This window comes from Schistocerca americana, chromosome 5 (assembly GCF_021461395.2).
Source record: "Schistocerca americana isolate TAMUIC-IGC-003095 chromosome 5, iqSchAmer2.1, whole genome shotgun sequence".
NCBI classification, from domain to species: domain Eukaryota; kingdom Metazoa; phylum Arthropoda; class Insecta; order Orthoptera; family Acrididae; genus Schistocerca; species Schistocerca americana.
Window position 1 is genome coordinate 82,445,378 of NC_060123.1, and position 16,883 is coordinate 82,462,260.

The following is a 16,883-nucleotide window of genomic DNA, read 5'->3' on the forward strand; positions in this document are numbered from 1 at the left end:
TTAGTGATGAATTTGTATAAAATGCATATTCAAACCACCAGGTGTTTTTTCTTAAACTCAAATTTTACCGGTTTAGGTCTCGGACTATCTTCACGGATGAAGGGTTAAAATGGTTTAAGCCGCCATATTGCGTTAGTCATTACTTAAAATGTGCATTGCGTTTCATGAATATAAACATGTGATACAAGACCTTAGAAGCAAACATCCAAATACGAATTGTACGCAGAGCAGTGCAGAACATCAGCTAACGCAGTATCGCGGCTCAAACCATTTGAACCCTTCATCCGTGATGATGGTCCAAGAACGAAACTGGTAGAATTTGAATTTAAAATAAAAACAGCTGATGGTTTAAATGCGTATTTTATACATTACTTAACGACAGTTGGCAGTCATCTTCGAAAACTGTTTAGAAGAATTTGTGGCTTGTAGGCCAAAAGCCAGTTAAATGAAAACACATAAAAAGCTGATTCAAGTGTATTGGGCATCACTCAGCGGGAAATTATAGATGGGCTCTAAATTTCGTAACATAGTATGACTCACATCCGTACTTCACTTGGCTATCGTCAGCTCTACGATTATGGATCTTACAGATGCTCACGCCTGAAATGAAAGGTGAGAACCTGGTTACTGAAAGAGAAGCATCTTCCGTGATGGCTTCATGAAACTTGTTCGTCGTTGTAAAAACTGTAACCATTTCTCTGGACTATGTCGAAAAATTGAAGTAATTTGTTGAATAGGATACTCTAAGGAATGTTTCCGTGTTTCACTTATTAAAACACTCCTATGCAGTCACTCGAACAGTATACAGATTTGGTATTTATAATTTCAAGCATCGTGTTCACTTTTAACAGTGTGTGCTCTTGTCTACAATAGCCGAATAAATTGACATACCTTGTGTAGGAGGATGCGAGAATAGCAAGAAAATCCGAAAGACCATATCATTTCCATTACTTCACGCTGAAAATGCATTATGTCTTGTACTCTTCTGCCAGTACGGAACTGCCTGAAACTACTTCACACACCGACTGAGACGTTTACTCGAGGCGTGTCTTTTGTGTTGACGCAGGTGGCGTGGATGCACTTCGAGCAATCGGCGATCCTGACGGTGCACAACCACGTGATCACGAGGAACCCCCGCATCTCGGTGACGCACGACAAGCACCGCACGTGGTTCCTGCACATCAGCAACGTGCAGGAGGAGGACAAGGGCCGCTACATGTGCCAGATCAACACCGTCACCGCCAAGACGCAGTTCGGCTACCTGCACGTCGTCGGTGAGTCTCCACGGCCGCAGTATTGCGCTGCCATACTCGTACAGTAGCACGTCTTGTTTAAGGCACTATCTGCCTCTGTAGTAGTCACGATGTCTGTTTGCGGCAGGCTAAGCAGAAGACCGAGCTTACTGCTTTGTTAATGGACAATATCGTTACTTTACTTTTACGAATTTGTGAACACTGGCCATTGCAGACAGCTTAAACACTGAAGGTAATTCTAAAAGAAGCAAAACGCAATCCACTCACTTCTTGAAACTTTTATCCGTCTGTTTCCCAGCGTTATTACAGAGGAATCAACGTGCTAGTCAGTGATACAACGGTATTGAATATTTATCGTTGTTAAAGTCACAAGATTTGCTCACAAAAGCTCATGAAAACGTCACGACATAGTCCTCAATTAACTGACACGATAGCAAGGCTTTCCGCAGGCAATGTTTCTATTTTTATTCTTTGCAGAGCTGCATCATTTTTTACATTTTTCAACAGCCAAAAATTTTAGATGCTTCCAGTTAGTCCTCCTGATTTTCATTGTCCACACTTTGCTTTCTTAGAACACAAGGAACTACTTCACTAGGAACTACTTCCTTTTTTCCCTATCGTTGCCTAATAGTAGTAGGGCACTATTATTCAAGAAGGTTCCCCTCATCATTCAGAGCTTTTGTCAAAATCTAACCAGCTTAATGGATAACCTGTTTGCTCCACATCAAGATCCTCTGACCTTTTTAACACACTTCACGACATTTTCTGTCCGTCGTACATGACTTCGGTGTACTCCCGTCATTTTTATGGCCGTTGTTCTATTTGTACCTCATGATAATCTCAATCCAATTTACCCACAGTACTGACTGTATTTCTTCACCTAACTCTAAGCCCGACCACTGCCTGACTCATCAATCCTCCGCCGCCGCTGTTCACTCAGCACCTAGGTTGTCCTGTCCTGTCCTGCCGTAGTTATTTCCTTCTTAATTCCATTCCAGTACTACAGATCAACTCTCTACAATTTTCACGTATACCTTTGGCCATTGCCTCAGAGAATTTCCACTGCATCTCGTTACCCGAATAATTTTCAATGTTCTGTTTAACTGTCCACTGCTTTTCCTGTAATTCTGTTGCTAGTCTGAATTTTGTATCTGGTTTACTTCGTCCTTCGTCAGTTATTTTCTACTTTTAGTTCCGCGTTTCTTAATGTAATTCCTTTAGGTTTACTTGATGTAATTACATTCCACTACCCTTCATTGACTTTTGTGGAATTCAAAAGCTTCTTTTCAGGATACTTCCATTCTGTTCGACTGATGTTCAATATTAATGGCCGCCTCTGAGAGAATGACAGCGTCAACAGCAACCTAAGCGTTTTGTACCTGCTTCTTGAAGTCATTCATGTTCCAAACGTCTCTTTCATTCCCATTACTGCTAGCTCATATAACACTGTCTCCCTCTCTTCTCAACTACTATTTTCCTTTCATGTGCTTTGACTCTTACAACCGCAGTCTGGTTTCTGTACACGTTGTAGTTAACCTTTCGCTTCCCGTTTGTATCTTCAACATTTCAAAGAACATATTAGATTCAGCATTTTTAAAGGATTTCTCTGAATGTATAGACCGTTCACTCTATATTTTAAGATGAAGTATTACTTCAAGTCATACGGTCTTGTGCACTACTATTTTTCTCCAGAAATCCAACTGCTCTTCATTGATGACGGCTGCTACCATATATTACCACTATAAGATAAAATATGTACCTTTCCTCACATTTGAATAATAAGAAATATCTGAAGAAATGTGGAGAGCAGTGGCTCGTAACAAAAGAGTTTAATAGTATTTAGTTCTGTATGTATCCTCGTTATACACACATCAAAAAAGTTTTGCATCACTTCGGTTCCGAGAGTTCCGGAACCCTTACAGAAAATTGTAAAAGAGATCAACATAAACACTATTTCCGCTCTTTTTATTGCTCATGAAAACCACACATTGCATGTTCTACCACCATAAAGCGAGACCTTCAAATGTGGTGGTCCAGATTTCTGTACACACCGGTACCTCTAATACCCAGTAGCACGTCCTTTTGCATTGACGCATGCCTATATTCGTCGTGGCATACTGTCCCCAAGTTCATCAAGACACAGTTGGTACAGATTGTCCCAGTCCTCAACGGCAATTCGGTGTAGATCCCTCAGAGTGGTTGGTGAGTCATGTCGTCCATAAACAGCTCTTTTCAATCTATCCCAGGCATGTTCAATAGGATTCTGGAGAACATGCTGGCCACTCTAGTCGAATGATGTCGTTATCCAGAAGATAGTCATTCACAAGATGTGCACGATGTGGGCGCGAACTGTCGTTCATGAAGACGAACGCCTCGATAATATGCTGCCGATGTGGTTTCACTATCGGTCGGAGAATGTCATTCACGTACCGTACAGCCGTCACGGCGCTTTCCATGACCACCAGCGGCGTACATCGGCCCCACATAACGCCACCCCAAAACAGCAGGAAACCTCCACCTTGCTGCACTCGCTGGATGGTGTTTGTGAGGCGTTCAGCCTGATCGGGTTTCCTCCAAACACGTCTCCGACGATTGTCTGGCTGAAGCCATATGCGACACTCATCGGTGAAGAGAACTTGATGCCAGTCCTGAGCGGTTCATTCGGCATGTTGTTGGGCCCATCTGTACCGCGCTGCCTGGTGTCGTGGTTGCAAAGATGTACCACGCCATGGTCGTAGAGAGTGAAATTCCGCATAATGCAGCCTAACTGCGCACAGTTTCAGTCGTAACACGACGTCCTTTGGCTGCACGAAAAGAATTATTCAGCATGGTGGCGATGCTTTCTGGACTCTTCCGAGCCATAATCCGTAGGTAGCGGTCATCCACTGCAGTAGTAGCCTTTGGGTAGCCTGAGCGAGGCATGTCATCGACAGTTCCTCTGTCTCTGTATCTCCTCCATGAGCGAACAACATCGCTTTGGTTCACTCCGAGACGCCTCGATACTTCCTTGGTTGAGGGCCTTTCCTGGCACAAAGTAGCAATGCGGACGCGATCGAACCGCGGTATTGACCGTCTAGGCATGGTTGAAGTACTGGCAACACGAGCCGTGTACCCCCTTCCTGGTGTAATGACAGGAACTGATAGGCTGTCGGATCCCCTCCGTCTAATAGGTGCTGCTCATACATGGTTGTTTACATCTCTGAGCCGGTTTAGTTACATCTCTGAAAATTCAAAGGGACTGTGCCTGTGATACAATATCCACAGTCAAAGTCTATCTTTCGGAGTTCTGCGAACTGGAGTGATGCAAAACTTTTTTATGTTTTTATAAAGCCGTATTACATTGGTATGTACTTGATGCAACTCAGGTCGTTTCCTATCATAACGAAGCCAGCACCTGTCATACCATTAAATGGTTATATATTATAGCCTCTATCCATCTGACTAGAAATTTTCGTCCTCTCTCTCCATTTTACTTCACAAGTTGCTATGTAGTCTAACTGGATCTTGCTCAGGAGATAACTGCGTCAGTGAATGACGGTGGAGACATTTGTGATCGCCAAATTGTTGCACATGTTGGATAATATGAATTGGCAGTACAAAAGAGGTATGAGGGATGCTCGATGAAATTGTTAGGTAATTTGAAAATACATAAGATGTGAAATTTAGTACTCATACCGGCCATCTCATGTCTCCAACCCGGGTTGACTTCAATTGTAACTAAAGTTGCTTGATGGGTGCGGGTACGATACTCCATGCTGCTTCCAGTCAACGTTAGTCTTCACCAGTGGGAGGAACGGGCGAATGGCGGCTTACTGGGAATCTCTCGGCAACAACATTTTTTGTATTGGTGGGGAGAGTGAGGGATGTGCTGGCCACGGAGACGGTTCACCACTGGCTATACCGAGGAAGTCAAGCACCAGAGGCAACATCGCGATCTGGCGATATCTTCGTAAGACGTCAGACCACAAATGCATCTAATACAGGATACACCATCGGCCATAAGACATCAAAACTATAATGGTTGCTGTCTATATTACCAGCTACGAGAACCAGAGGCAATAATTATAATTTCGTGTAAATCACTGGTCCGGAGCATGTCTTTCAATTGGACGCCACTTTGCTGACTTGCATTTAACTACAGTTATAGAACCGAGGAAAGTGGCTCTATAGTTTCAAGTGTAAACCTAATCGCATGTCGTTCCTGCTGACTCCTTACGTTGTTGAAAAGTGAAGGCTTCATTAGAGGCAGACTGAAGATTCCCTTGGTCTAGACAGAGATTCGATCCCGCGATCCCCCGGTATCTAGGCTCGCGCTTTACCACTGGACCACCAGGCCCTACAACCAAATGTGATAGGGCTGCACAGCTAATGGGTACAATCATCCCAGCTAATAAGTCTGAACGATGATGACAACTAGCAACGTTCATTTTCCTCGGAATCTTTTCATATGCCAGCATCAGCCATGATATCATACGTAGGATCACGATTCTATTTAACAAGACGAGTTGCTGCCCCACCCGTGTCCAGTGTGGCCGTGGAGCATACCACTGCTCCTGCAGGAAAGGAATCTGTAACAATCGTCACCGTGACGACAGTCCACGATTCACCAGATTTCGTCTCACTGTCCATGTGGATAGCTGTCTCGCAGCAGACAAGCCCATTTACTGACGTTACGGTACGATCCCGTACTGCAATCAAACCACATGTCCTCTCGGGCGCTAGACGCATGGGGCCGTTGCTCTCCAGCAGTGCATTGAGTGTGGCCCTCCTGAACTCATCGATTCCATAGTCACATGACAGTCGTAGGATCCCGATCGACAAGAGGGACGGTATCACAGAACGAGAAGCTGGAACGATCCTGCTGCTATCGAATTCCGACGTAGATGTAGACATAGAAGTTTCTCCTTTGTAGACCAGATATAACACGACCTTCTCCAAAACCACCACCTTAACTTCAGGATGAGAAACCGGCGGCGTAGTCTTCCTGTACGTACAGAATTAAATGGTGGGACTGCTACCTGCTTGCCGGCCGGAGTGGCCGTGCGGTTCTAGGCGCTCCAGTCTGGAACCGAGCGACCGCTACGGTCGCAGGTTCGAATCCTGCCTCGGGCATGAATGTGTGTGATGTCCTTAGGTTAGTTACTTTTAATTAGTTATAAGTTCTAGGCGACTGATGACCTCAGAAGTTAAGTCGCATAGTGCCCAGAGCCATTTCAACCATTTTGCTACCTGCTTGGCCGAGCGGTTCTAGGCGCTACAGTCTGGAACCGCGTGACCGCTACAATCGCAGGTTCGAATCCTGCCTCGGGCATGGATGTGTGTGATGAAACTTCCTGGCACATTAAAACTGTATGCCGGGCCGAGACTCGAACTCGGGACTTTTTGCCTTTCGCGTGCAATTGCTCTACCAACTGAGCTACCCAAGCACGCTCAGTCATCACAGCTTTACTTCTGCCAGTACCTCGTCTCCTGTCTTCCAAACCTTACAGAAGCCCTCCTGCGAACCTTGCAGAACTAGCACTCCTGAAAGAAAGGATATTGCGGAGACCTGGCTTAGCCACAGCCTGGGGGATGTTTCTAGAATGAAATTTTCACTCTACAGCGGAATGTGCGCTGATATGATCAGTTGGTAGAGCACTTGCCCCCGAAAGGCAATAGGTCCCGAGTTCGAGTCTCGGCTCGGCACACACTTTTAATCTGCCAGGAAGTCTCATATCAGCGCACACTCCGCTGTAGAGTTAAAATTTCATTCTGGATGTGTGTGATGTTCTTAGGTTAGTTAAGTTTAAGTAGTTCTAAGTTCTAGGGGACTGATGACCTCAGAATGTAAGTCCCATAGTGCTCAGAACCATTTGAAGCATTTTCCACTACCTGCAGTGCGTGGAGCTCCAAGAATGCTGATCAGATGTATTCCCGAGCATGTTCTACACTTTATGCCAATTAGACGTTTGCTGCATGCCGCCTTCAGAGTTTTGGAATTCTGATGCCCAGCACTATAGTCGTGCCAACGAAACACTTGTAGCTTTTTAAAGGACTGACCAGTCTACCCACTGCAGTGCACGCATCCTGCTGAGCGCGTACGGCGGGTGGCTGAGTGGAGGGGTAGTCGGGGCCGTGTTAGCAGGCAGAGCAGAGGCGGGCGGCCGCCTGCGCCTGGGAATTGTTTTAAAGCAGAGTTAGCGGCCGGTGGAACTCAAAGTCCCGCTAATCCGCAGCCCTCTGGCAGCGCGGCGCCAGCCAGGCAGGGCAGAATGGGGCGGGGATTTGGGGCGCGCCACGTGGCGGCTTTCTGCGCCTCTCTCCCGCGCCGGCCCACCGCCTGCTCACGTGTCATCCGCTGCGGCTCGGCTGCCGTACTGAGCGCTGCTGCCAACTGCGGATTCCCATTCTGCTGGCTTCAGAGTAACTCCAAACACCCAAACGTTTCGCAGCGCGTCAATCTACAAGCTACCTCCTTGCACGCCCGTACACTTTTCGTCACCCTTTATTCTGTTTCCATAACCGAGAGTTGGCGTCACTGTCAGCACCAATTCAGCGCCACACTCATTGTTCAATTGGCTGTGTATCCGGCGTTGCTCGGGTACGTGTTTATTGTTATCTGCTGTCGGTCCACCTCCTTCTTCCCCGTCTCTCCCCCCCCCCCTCCCCTATCTCTCTCTCTCTCTCTCTCTCTCTGTTTCCTATATCCCCCACTATCTGCCCATCTCCTCCCACCCCTCTCTCTATCCATCTACTCCTCCCCTTACCTCAGTCAACTTGCTCCTCCTTCCTCAGTCCATCTGCTCCTGCACCCTCTGCCAATCTCCTTCTCCCCTCTCTAATTTCACCACCACCTCTCCCTGTCTCTGTCCATTTCCTCAGCCCTCTCTCTCTCTCTCTCTGTCCAGCTTCGTCTCCCACCTCTCCCTAATCATTTCCAACCCTTTCCTTTCTGTGTCAGTCCCCTGCTCTCCCTTCTAACTGTCCTAGTCCTCCTCTGCCCTTTCTATGTCCACTTCCTATTCCCCTTTCTGTTCATCCCCTCCTGCCCCCTCTCTGCTAATCTGTTCCTGCCACTTCCGCTATCCATCTCCACCTCTTTTTTTTCTCTTTCCTTCATCTCCTCTCCACTGTCTCTGTCCATTTTCCCCTCCCCTAATCACAGTCCATCTCTCCTCCACTTTTTTCTCTACGTTATCACACTCACCTCACAAGGAGGCTAAAATGGCTGTGAGCACTATGGGACTTAACATCTGTGTGTTGTAGCGTAACAAGCCTGCTACGCCACACTGGGAAGGGAGCCGAAAGAAAGGCACGCGTACACACACGCCGACTGGCGTGAATTCTGGAACAGAATAGTATTGAATGGTAGCAAGAAAAGTACGTAGCTGCTCTATACTTAACTTTTAATCTTGGTTTGTTTACAACGTTCTTCGTGAGACATTTTTACGATAACTCTCAAAGTAGGTAAGGCTAATGGCGCCTTGCTAGGTCGTAGTCATGGACTTAGCAGAAGGCTATTCTAACTGTCTCTCGGCAAATGAAAGGAAGGCTTCGTCCGTATTGTCGCTAGCAATGTCGTCCGTACAACTGGGGTGAGTGCTATATCGTATCTCGAGACCTGCCTTGTGGTGGCACTAGGTCTGTGATCACACAGTGGCGACACGCGGGTCCGACATGTACTAAATGGACCGCGGCCGATTTAAGCTACCACCTAGCAAGTGTGGTGTCTGGCGGTGACACCACACTGTGGTCATCAGTCCCCTAAAACTTAGAACTACTTAAACCTAACCAACCTAAGGACAACACACACAATCCATGCCCGAGGCAGGATCGAACCTGCAACCATAGCGGTCACGCGGTTCCATACTGAAGCGCCTAGAGCCGCACTGCACCACCGGCTGGCTCACAAGGTTGGTAGTTCTTAACCCAACAGCATTTCGTTCAAGATTGCAACTAATATGTGTACCAAATTAGAGTGAAATCGTTCCAGAGGTTGAGGATGACGTTTTTACCTATGACTTTGTCTGCATGCGCGCAAGTCAAATATATTTCACATATATTTAACGCATTTCACTCCTACATGTACACATCTTTCACCTCGACGTCTAGTAAATTTAACTCTGCACTTTCAATTTCAGGCAGCTGAATGTTTATGACGTGGTATCCCCTGAACCATGTGCTGTACAGTGACATAATTTTGTTGCTACACCCAGTATTATATGTGTCTTCTGTCTGTGAAAGTGTTGTGAATAGAGTTAGCAGCAAATAAGCAACAAATGATAACGTGATGCTTCACGCGACGGCTCTACTGCATTAACATCGAAAATTTAATAGGGGATAAACGTTTGCCCTTGCATATTTTTCGGGCGTCGTCAGCGACAAAAAGATTCTCCAAAGTTTGATATGATGTGTAAAGTAAGTTGCAAGTCCCTAAACGCTCCCATTCTCAAAAACTGGATGACTAAATTATCGGTTTTCGTGTGTCGTGGGTTTCACCGCGTTTTCATCCCCACCCCCACCTCTTTGATAAGTGGGTGATTCTTACTCTCACCGTGATCACATGCCGACACTAAGTACTAAGTGTATCACGTTTGATTGAAATGGATCCAGTGGGGTAGGGGGAGAAACGGATCATACATAAGTATATACACCTATTTTTACAATTGGTATGGATATGATGCTAGAAAGAATTTTAAATTCTTCATTTCCATAAATAAAAGAGGAAGCTCCTGATATTTCTACCTCATAAATACTTAGGTTCAAACATATTCTTCGCTTGGGAAGGAAAGGAGAGGATCATTGAAATTTGCCCATCGTGCTTCTGTGACGTCGGGAATACCTCTGCAGTAGTTGTTATGTACAATTTTTAATTTCTAAGAACGAGAGTATACAACGTAACACTTACCTCTGATTTTAGCAAAGCATTTTGCTGATAAATATCCCATAAATGAAATTTCTTGGCAGGTATAAACGAGAAGGTGGCACAAAAAGTTTCTGATGGTAGCTCCCAAGAGGCATCATTTCAAAGCTGCGCAATACTGCCTGTAGCGTTCATTAAGGCTTAATTTCATTAAGGAAGACAGTCCACAACTTTATTCCAATCTGCCATATCTAGCTGATCCCATACACAGGTGATTATATTTAGTAGATCAACGTAATGACGGGAACATTGCATACATTTCACCCGCTGTTCCAAATACCTCCTGGCATTTGCTATTGGATTAAGATACGATGATTTAGCTGGCCAGTCTAGATGCGTGGGAGTGCCGGACTGTTCATCAAATCAGGAACGCATGCGTGTTATGCCATAGTTTACCTATCACTAAGATATAGAAGAAAGGGTAACACTTTGTCAACGAGAATGCTGCAATGCCTGACGTTCACGGTGACCTGAACGAATTTACTAATGTCATGGTACGTAAAACACATTCCAAACGTCAGGTAATCACCACCTCTGGCGTTGACAGCACCCTCCACGAACTGCGACTGAACGCCTCTATGGGCCGTCGACACCTCGCATCATCTGTAAACTGACACAACTGTGAGTCATCAGACTACACTATATGCCTCCAAGCCATTACAGTCCAGTATCTGCGCAGTTTTACCCAGTGAAGAACTGTAGCCCCGTTGTTGCTTTTGGCAGAAGCGCTTTGCGAGGTATCCGTCTCCAAAGGTCCACTGCATCCCGTTCCCCTCGTGAGCTCGTCGGAACACGATTGATCCCTTCTATCATTTTCTCACGTTAACACGTCGATCCATTTCAAGGCGTTGAATCCATACAACGGACGGGCACTTCCACTCATTTTCACTGCCATGATTTACGCCAGTGATGGGTGGTGACGTGACCGATTGGTACCACTTTCGCACCGTCAACGCCGCTCCAAAGCGACCAGCGTGCTCTTTCAAGTGGGTGAGTAACAGTTGGCCCAGTAAGGTTGTAACTCGATCTGCTACAACGGATGCAAAAACAAGACACAGAAAGGCTGGGAAGATGTCCTATGCGCCGATTCACTAAGGCAATCGAAGGAAGGGTTGGCTTCAGACTTACAGTAAAGGGTGAATAAGATCGAGCAGCCTTAAGCTGCACCAGTCGTACTACACATCGTCTGTATCAGATTTCCACAGACTCATCCCTAGACACAGAAATTGCACAAAAAAAGTATAGATAAGAAACCACACGCCAAGACGGAATTACGCGAACTGGTCACAAACTAATATTCATACAGGTATCACAGGAAAATACAAAATTGTAAACTTAACATTGCCGATGGACGAATGCGCGACGCTTCAGAGCAGTCAACCCTGCCGCTTGTAACGATAGTAAGCAGGGGACATATGGATAAAGTATTTCGAATTTCATTCCGCGTACTCAGGTGGACAGTAACTATGCCTCACAGACAGGCGCTTTAACAGTATAAGCCGATGTCAGAGTTTGAGACGGTACCTCTAGTTGGGCTGACAGAAGCTGGTTGGAGTAATAGGCAAATCGCTCGACATTTGACCAAGAGCGGATGTTGGCAGGAGTGGATCAACCATTGCTGAATCAGTGTTAAGAAGGAAGTGGTCGAGCTAGAGGGACGACGGAACATGAGGACTGAGCAGTCGTCAGAGACACACTCAAAGCCCCGGATTCATTATTATCATCGTCCCAACTTGCGACTTGAGCTTTAGTGACCACAAGGACAATTAATAGGCGGCTCACAGAAAGGGGGCCGAGCTCTTGGCATCCCTTGTGCCAACTACCAATGACCTCTGTATACCGAGAAGCTAGTTTGCAGTGGTGTCGAGCACATTGAGACTGGCATCTCATTGACTGGGGTAGACCTTTCTTCAGTGATGATTCCCACTATGATATGAGCCGAAGTGACCAGCAAAGACATGTCTGGACAGACCCCAAGCAGCGGTGGGACACAAACCTGACTCCCCCGCCATATGGCCCAAGAGCCAGGAGGTCCATTTTTTCTTATAGCAGGATCCCTTTGTTTGTCATTCGTTGCAGCAATGCAGCACAGTGGTACGTTGACACAGTTCTACGCCCTCTTTTGTTGCCATTCATGACTAGCCATCCTGGGCTTACATTTAAGTAAGACAATGTCCGTCTTGTCTTCGTGCGTACCAAACCTCACCTTTGACAGCGAAGTCGCCAGCCAGCTAACTATTTTGACTATCTAACGCGCTAATTGGACAGACTTTTGTCCAATACCCCTCAGGAGGACATCAAACAACTCTATTAATCAATTTCAAGCCAAACGGCTGCATGCATAAGCGCCACAAGTGGACCAAAGCGTTTTTGACTTGATCAATTTGTGAAACTCTTTCTCCTGAACGAATCATCCACGTTTTCTCCAACTTTAATCATTTTTTTGCCTGTACATGCTTATTGGATGGTGCCAGGAGGTTCCTGACACCAAAAGTATGAGGATGACCAAATGTAGTGGGAAGAGGTAGAAGGCACCGTATTAAGACTCATCTCAGCTTTCCAAATGATTTATTTATTTCCACTACAGTGACCCATTCACCTTGGTCCGTCTCACAGGTTCCCACAATGCTGAGGCCACCGCCCCAGCGACCCAGTGCAACGCACTCCTGTGTGTCGGCCTTATAGGACCATGTCATTAAGGCTGTGCCGCCGAGCGGCCCACTGCTTCCTTCCTCACTGGCATAGCTGAGATCGCAGTGACCACAAGTGCCCACGAATCTGTGTCCGAATCTGCGGCCCTTGCCTCAGGATGCCTCCAGCATGCGTTGGGAGCTAAGAAGACTGCCTGCGGTAGCGCATCGTGGAGTGTCCCACTACTGGCTGACTATGGACCCCGCGTCAGACTCAGAGCGTAGAACCAGCGACCCGCTGTGGACTGGAATGCTGGCGCCCCATATGCTGCTGCGTGTGACACGCCCCACCATCCAGGAGAGGTGCGGCACTTGAATGCCCCACAGTGGCCTCAGAGGGTGAACCAGCGACCCACCAGGGACTGGAATGCTGGCGCACCATCTGCTGCTGCGAGTAGCTGGTGGTGTGACACGCCTCGCCGTCCAAGAGAGCTGTCAGTTGTTAGAAAACTGGCACCCATTTATACATGACTGAGCGCCTCTGTTTTGCTAATGCACTGCTCCGAGTCACGTACGCACAACACCTGGGTTGCGCCAGTGGGCCTCTTCTGCCTATAACTTGCGCCATGCATACCACTGCGCTTACTCTTTCTGTGGTTCGACGGCCCATGTGGCTTCCATTCTACTTCACAACCGCTGGTCGACATAACTTACTGTCAAGATGCCCATGCCTGGCTGTAACTTGTGTGCTGAGAAGTGTTGGACTGAATGTAACTTTCCTATCTCAAACTGAGGAGCTGCTACAATATATATCACATCTACCGATTTCTTTCCTATTAGAATAATTCCTTCGAGATGCATCACTTCTTCTTCTTCTTTTTGTCTTTGGGTGTATCTATGAAGTTTCAGTACCATGGGAACGTTGCAAGCTTGTAATTCAGTCAGAAATGAACGGAAAATCACGACACTGATGTCTTCATTTCTTTGCGCAACAAGACTGTGAGAACGTGTTGACTACCGTGTAATGAGCTCATAACACAGGCTCGTCCAAACTGTGCCCCTGGGGCACTAGCGCCTGCGATCGCCCGCGGCCAGCGCCCCGGGCGAATTCGTATGTTGCTGCAGTGGCCAAGCCGTGCCGCTTAGCTGGCCCTGCGGACTGCCTGAGCGCCAGCCGGCAGATAACTGACTGACGTACAGTGCCATATCCGCCTGAAAGACCGCTTTCTTATGTGTACAACTTTGGATGACTTTTACAGCTGTCGTCCACGAGAGAAATATCCTCTTTTGCACAAGCACGCGGCCAAAGTTCTCTCAATGTTTCGTCCCACGTATATTTGTGAGCGCTTTTTCTCATTTTTCAAGCTTGCTAGAACTAAGAACCTGGCGGCCACGGTGGTCGTGCGGTTCTAGGCAATGCAGTCCGGAACCGCGAGACTGCTACGGTCGCAGGTTCGAATCCTGCCTCGGGCATGGATGTGTGTGATGTCCTTAGGTTAGTTAGGTTTAAGTAGTTCTAAGTTCTAGGGGACTGATGACCTAAGATGTTAAGTCCCATAGTGCTCAGAGCCATTTGAACCATTTGAACTAAGAACCGTTCATTCCTTGGCGATAAAAATTTGACCAATTCCTCGACGCTAGCAGTCTCACGGAATATTGTACCAAGCCTAGACAAAATCGTTTCCTCGAAAAAGAAAAACGTGTAAAATGTTAATTGTCTTCTTTAACAATGTTGACTGTAAGAATTAAAGAGCTTTATAACCTTAATTCTATTTTAAAAAGTTTTCAAACTTGGTCAGTTAAAATTATTATATACAAAACAGCATACTAAGGAACCGATTTCTAAACTCTGAAAAGGGATACAAAAAATTGTAGCTCAAAGTATAACAAAAAATACTTACATAAAATTAATTTTAAAGTAGAATATTTTGTTTACGTTAGATCTGACGGCGGGACAGTCCAGCGCAGAGCAGTGTTGCGCGGTCTCACTCGCTCTGCTAACCAAAGATGTAAATGATGGTTACCGTTATGCCACTTTCATTGTAACTGTACCGTCTTAAGCCAATGTTCGGTCACGTGAGTTCTGTTCTGAATATTACTGAAATATCAGTGTGTGCCTCCACGATATGCGCTCTTACAGCTTACTCGTAGGTATGAAAGAACTTGTGCCATCTGTAATATATAAACTGTAATTGTCTAGGTCACCATTTCTGCTCTGCTTGTTTAAGTAGATAGCATTAATGTGAAGCTGACGAAAATTGTATACATAGATATAGGAAGCAGAAAGTGCTTAAGCGCATTTCAGAACGAAACGGAACTACGTTGTCAGATCATTTCGGTGGCAAAGGATGGCAAGTAAGAGACTTGGCGAAACGTCGCTGCACACTGATCTGTCTATTCGGCTGGTAACTTCGTTATTTAACTTTGCTGCGGCCATTTTTACGTTTTGTTTCGGCATTGTGTTGTAGCGCAGAGAAAATTATTTTTTAAATAGTAGTGAAATATACAATGTCATTTCTTTATTTTTATGCCCTGAAGAATAGATTCCAAGGCCAGTATGAGTTGTCCAGAAAGTAAAGTTATGTAAACAAGAATGTAAAATAGAAACAGAAAATAGAAATCAGCACCCCCAATCTTTTACAAGTAGGCAATTGAATAGATTAAATTTCTGGTCTGTTTTCATGGTTTCATTTAGGTGAATCTTGCAACGTAGACGTGAAAGTGTTATCCCAATGTGGACCAGAATAAAAACTGTCTTTAAGAGTGTACGAATCCTAATATCTTCTTTGATAAAGGAGATATTCATACAAATAAATGAAGTAGAGTCAATCGTGTATTATCAGTCATGGGGTAGGTTCCTCTGATTGGAACCTATTAACAGGTTCCTATGAATGAAGTCGTTCTGACAGGATCACTACGTGTTTTCCAAATTCGTCTAGCAACACCAGATGACTAATAACTGCAAAAACGGTTGAAAAGGTACTGCGTATTGCTCCTATCCGAAATCGTGCAGGAAGTTTTCGTATTTACATTTTCTTGCGTCTCAAATGAGGCTGGTGAGCACAGTGAAAATTAACATGTACTTTGGTAAATTTACTGAACGAATCCCACAGAGTAAAAAATAAAAATATTTCTTTGTAGTTGTATGGTATGTCACACATTTAACTTGGGTTCCATCGGAGATTATTTCTCTGTAACAGTAGCAACGGTTCCGTTTAGCCTAACGAGGCAAACGAGAATCTTCTTGCAAATTGGAGGCCCTGGTGACTATAGCTGACGATAACAGTGAGGTCTGTAGTGAGGTGATGATATGGTCTCTGATCGTACAGTTGTTTAAGGCCTGTTATAATGGATTCACATTCACACGAAAAGGTTTTTAAAATATAGAGTAAAGCAATAAAATGAATAGCCAAAAAGATGAGTACCATGCGAAGTAATCACATGCTGAAGAGGTGAGCTCATTATGCGAAGACAAATAAATTAAGACAGAATTTAATGAGTGTCAGCATATTAACGTAGATACCGTTACCATCCCGGATCATTAAATAGTGCCATTCGCTAGCATATTTGTTACTGAAAAGATGCAGATATAGCAACAGCAGAAGGAGAATGGAAAAGACTATTGGACAGCCGCATCAGAAGAATGCGCGATTATCATTTCTGTCTTTGTTCATTATGAAATTTCCACATGTAGGCAAAAACGTACAAATAACTTAATGCGTGATGGTTCATCAAACATAGGCGCTATTTTTGGAAAACAACGATTCTAACATGCTCGATATCTACTGCATTAATGTACTGTTCAGTGAAATGTGACGTTTCAAGAACGTTCAATAAATCTACGAGAGCAACAGGAATTATGTTGACGACTGCTACGAGATGTATATATACACATCAAAAGAAGGTTTGCGTCAACCCGATTCCCAGAACTGAAAACAGACGTTGACTGTGGATATTGTTCCACAGACATAGTCCCTTTGACTGTTCAGAGATGTCACTAAACCCGCCAAAAGATGTAAACAACCATGCATGAGCAGCGCCTATTAGATGGAGAGGGTTCGACAGCCGATCAGTTCCTGTCAGGTTACAGGAAGGAAG

General features: G+C 45.4%; 1 protein-coding gene across 1 annotated transcript in view; it reads left to right on the top strand.

Moving 5' to 3' along the window:
• LOC124616214 (lachesin-like) overlaps window positions 1-16,883 on the top strand; it is a 954,519-nt gene that overhangs the window by 387,909 nt on the left and 549,727 nt on the right. Inside the window, exon 3 of the mRNA XM_047144518.1 lies at window positions 1,067-1,274. Within this exon, the coding sequence (XP_047000474.1) occupies window positions 1,067-1,274 (208 nt within the window). The remainder of the gene's footprint in view (window positions 1-1,066; window positions 1,275-16,883) is intronic.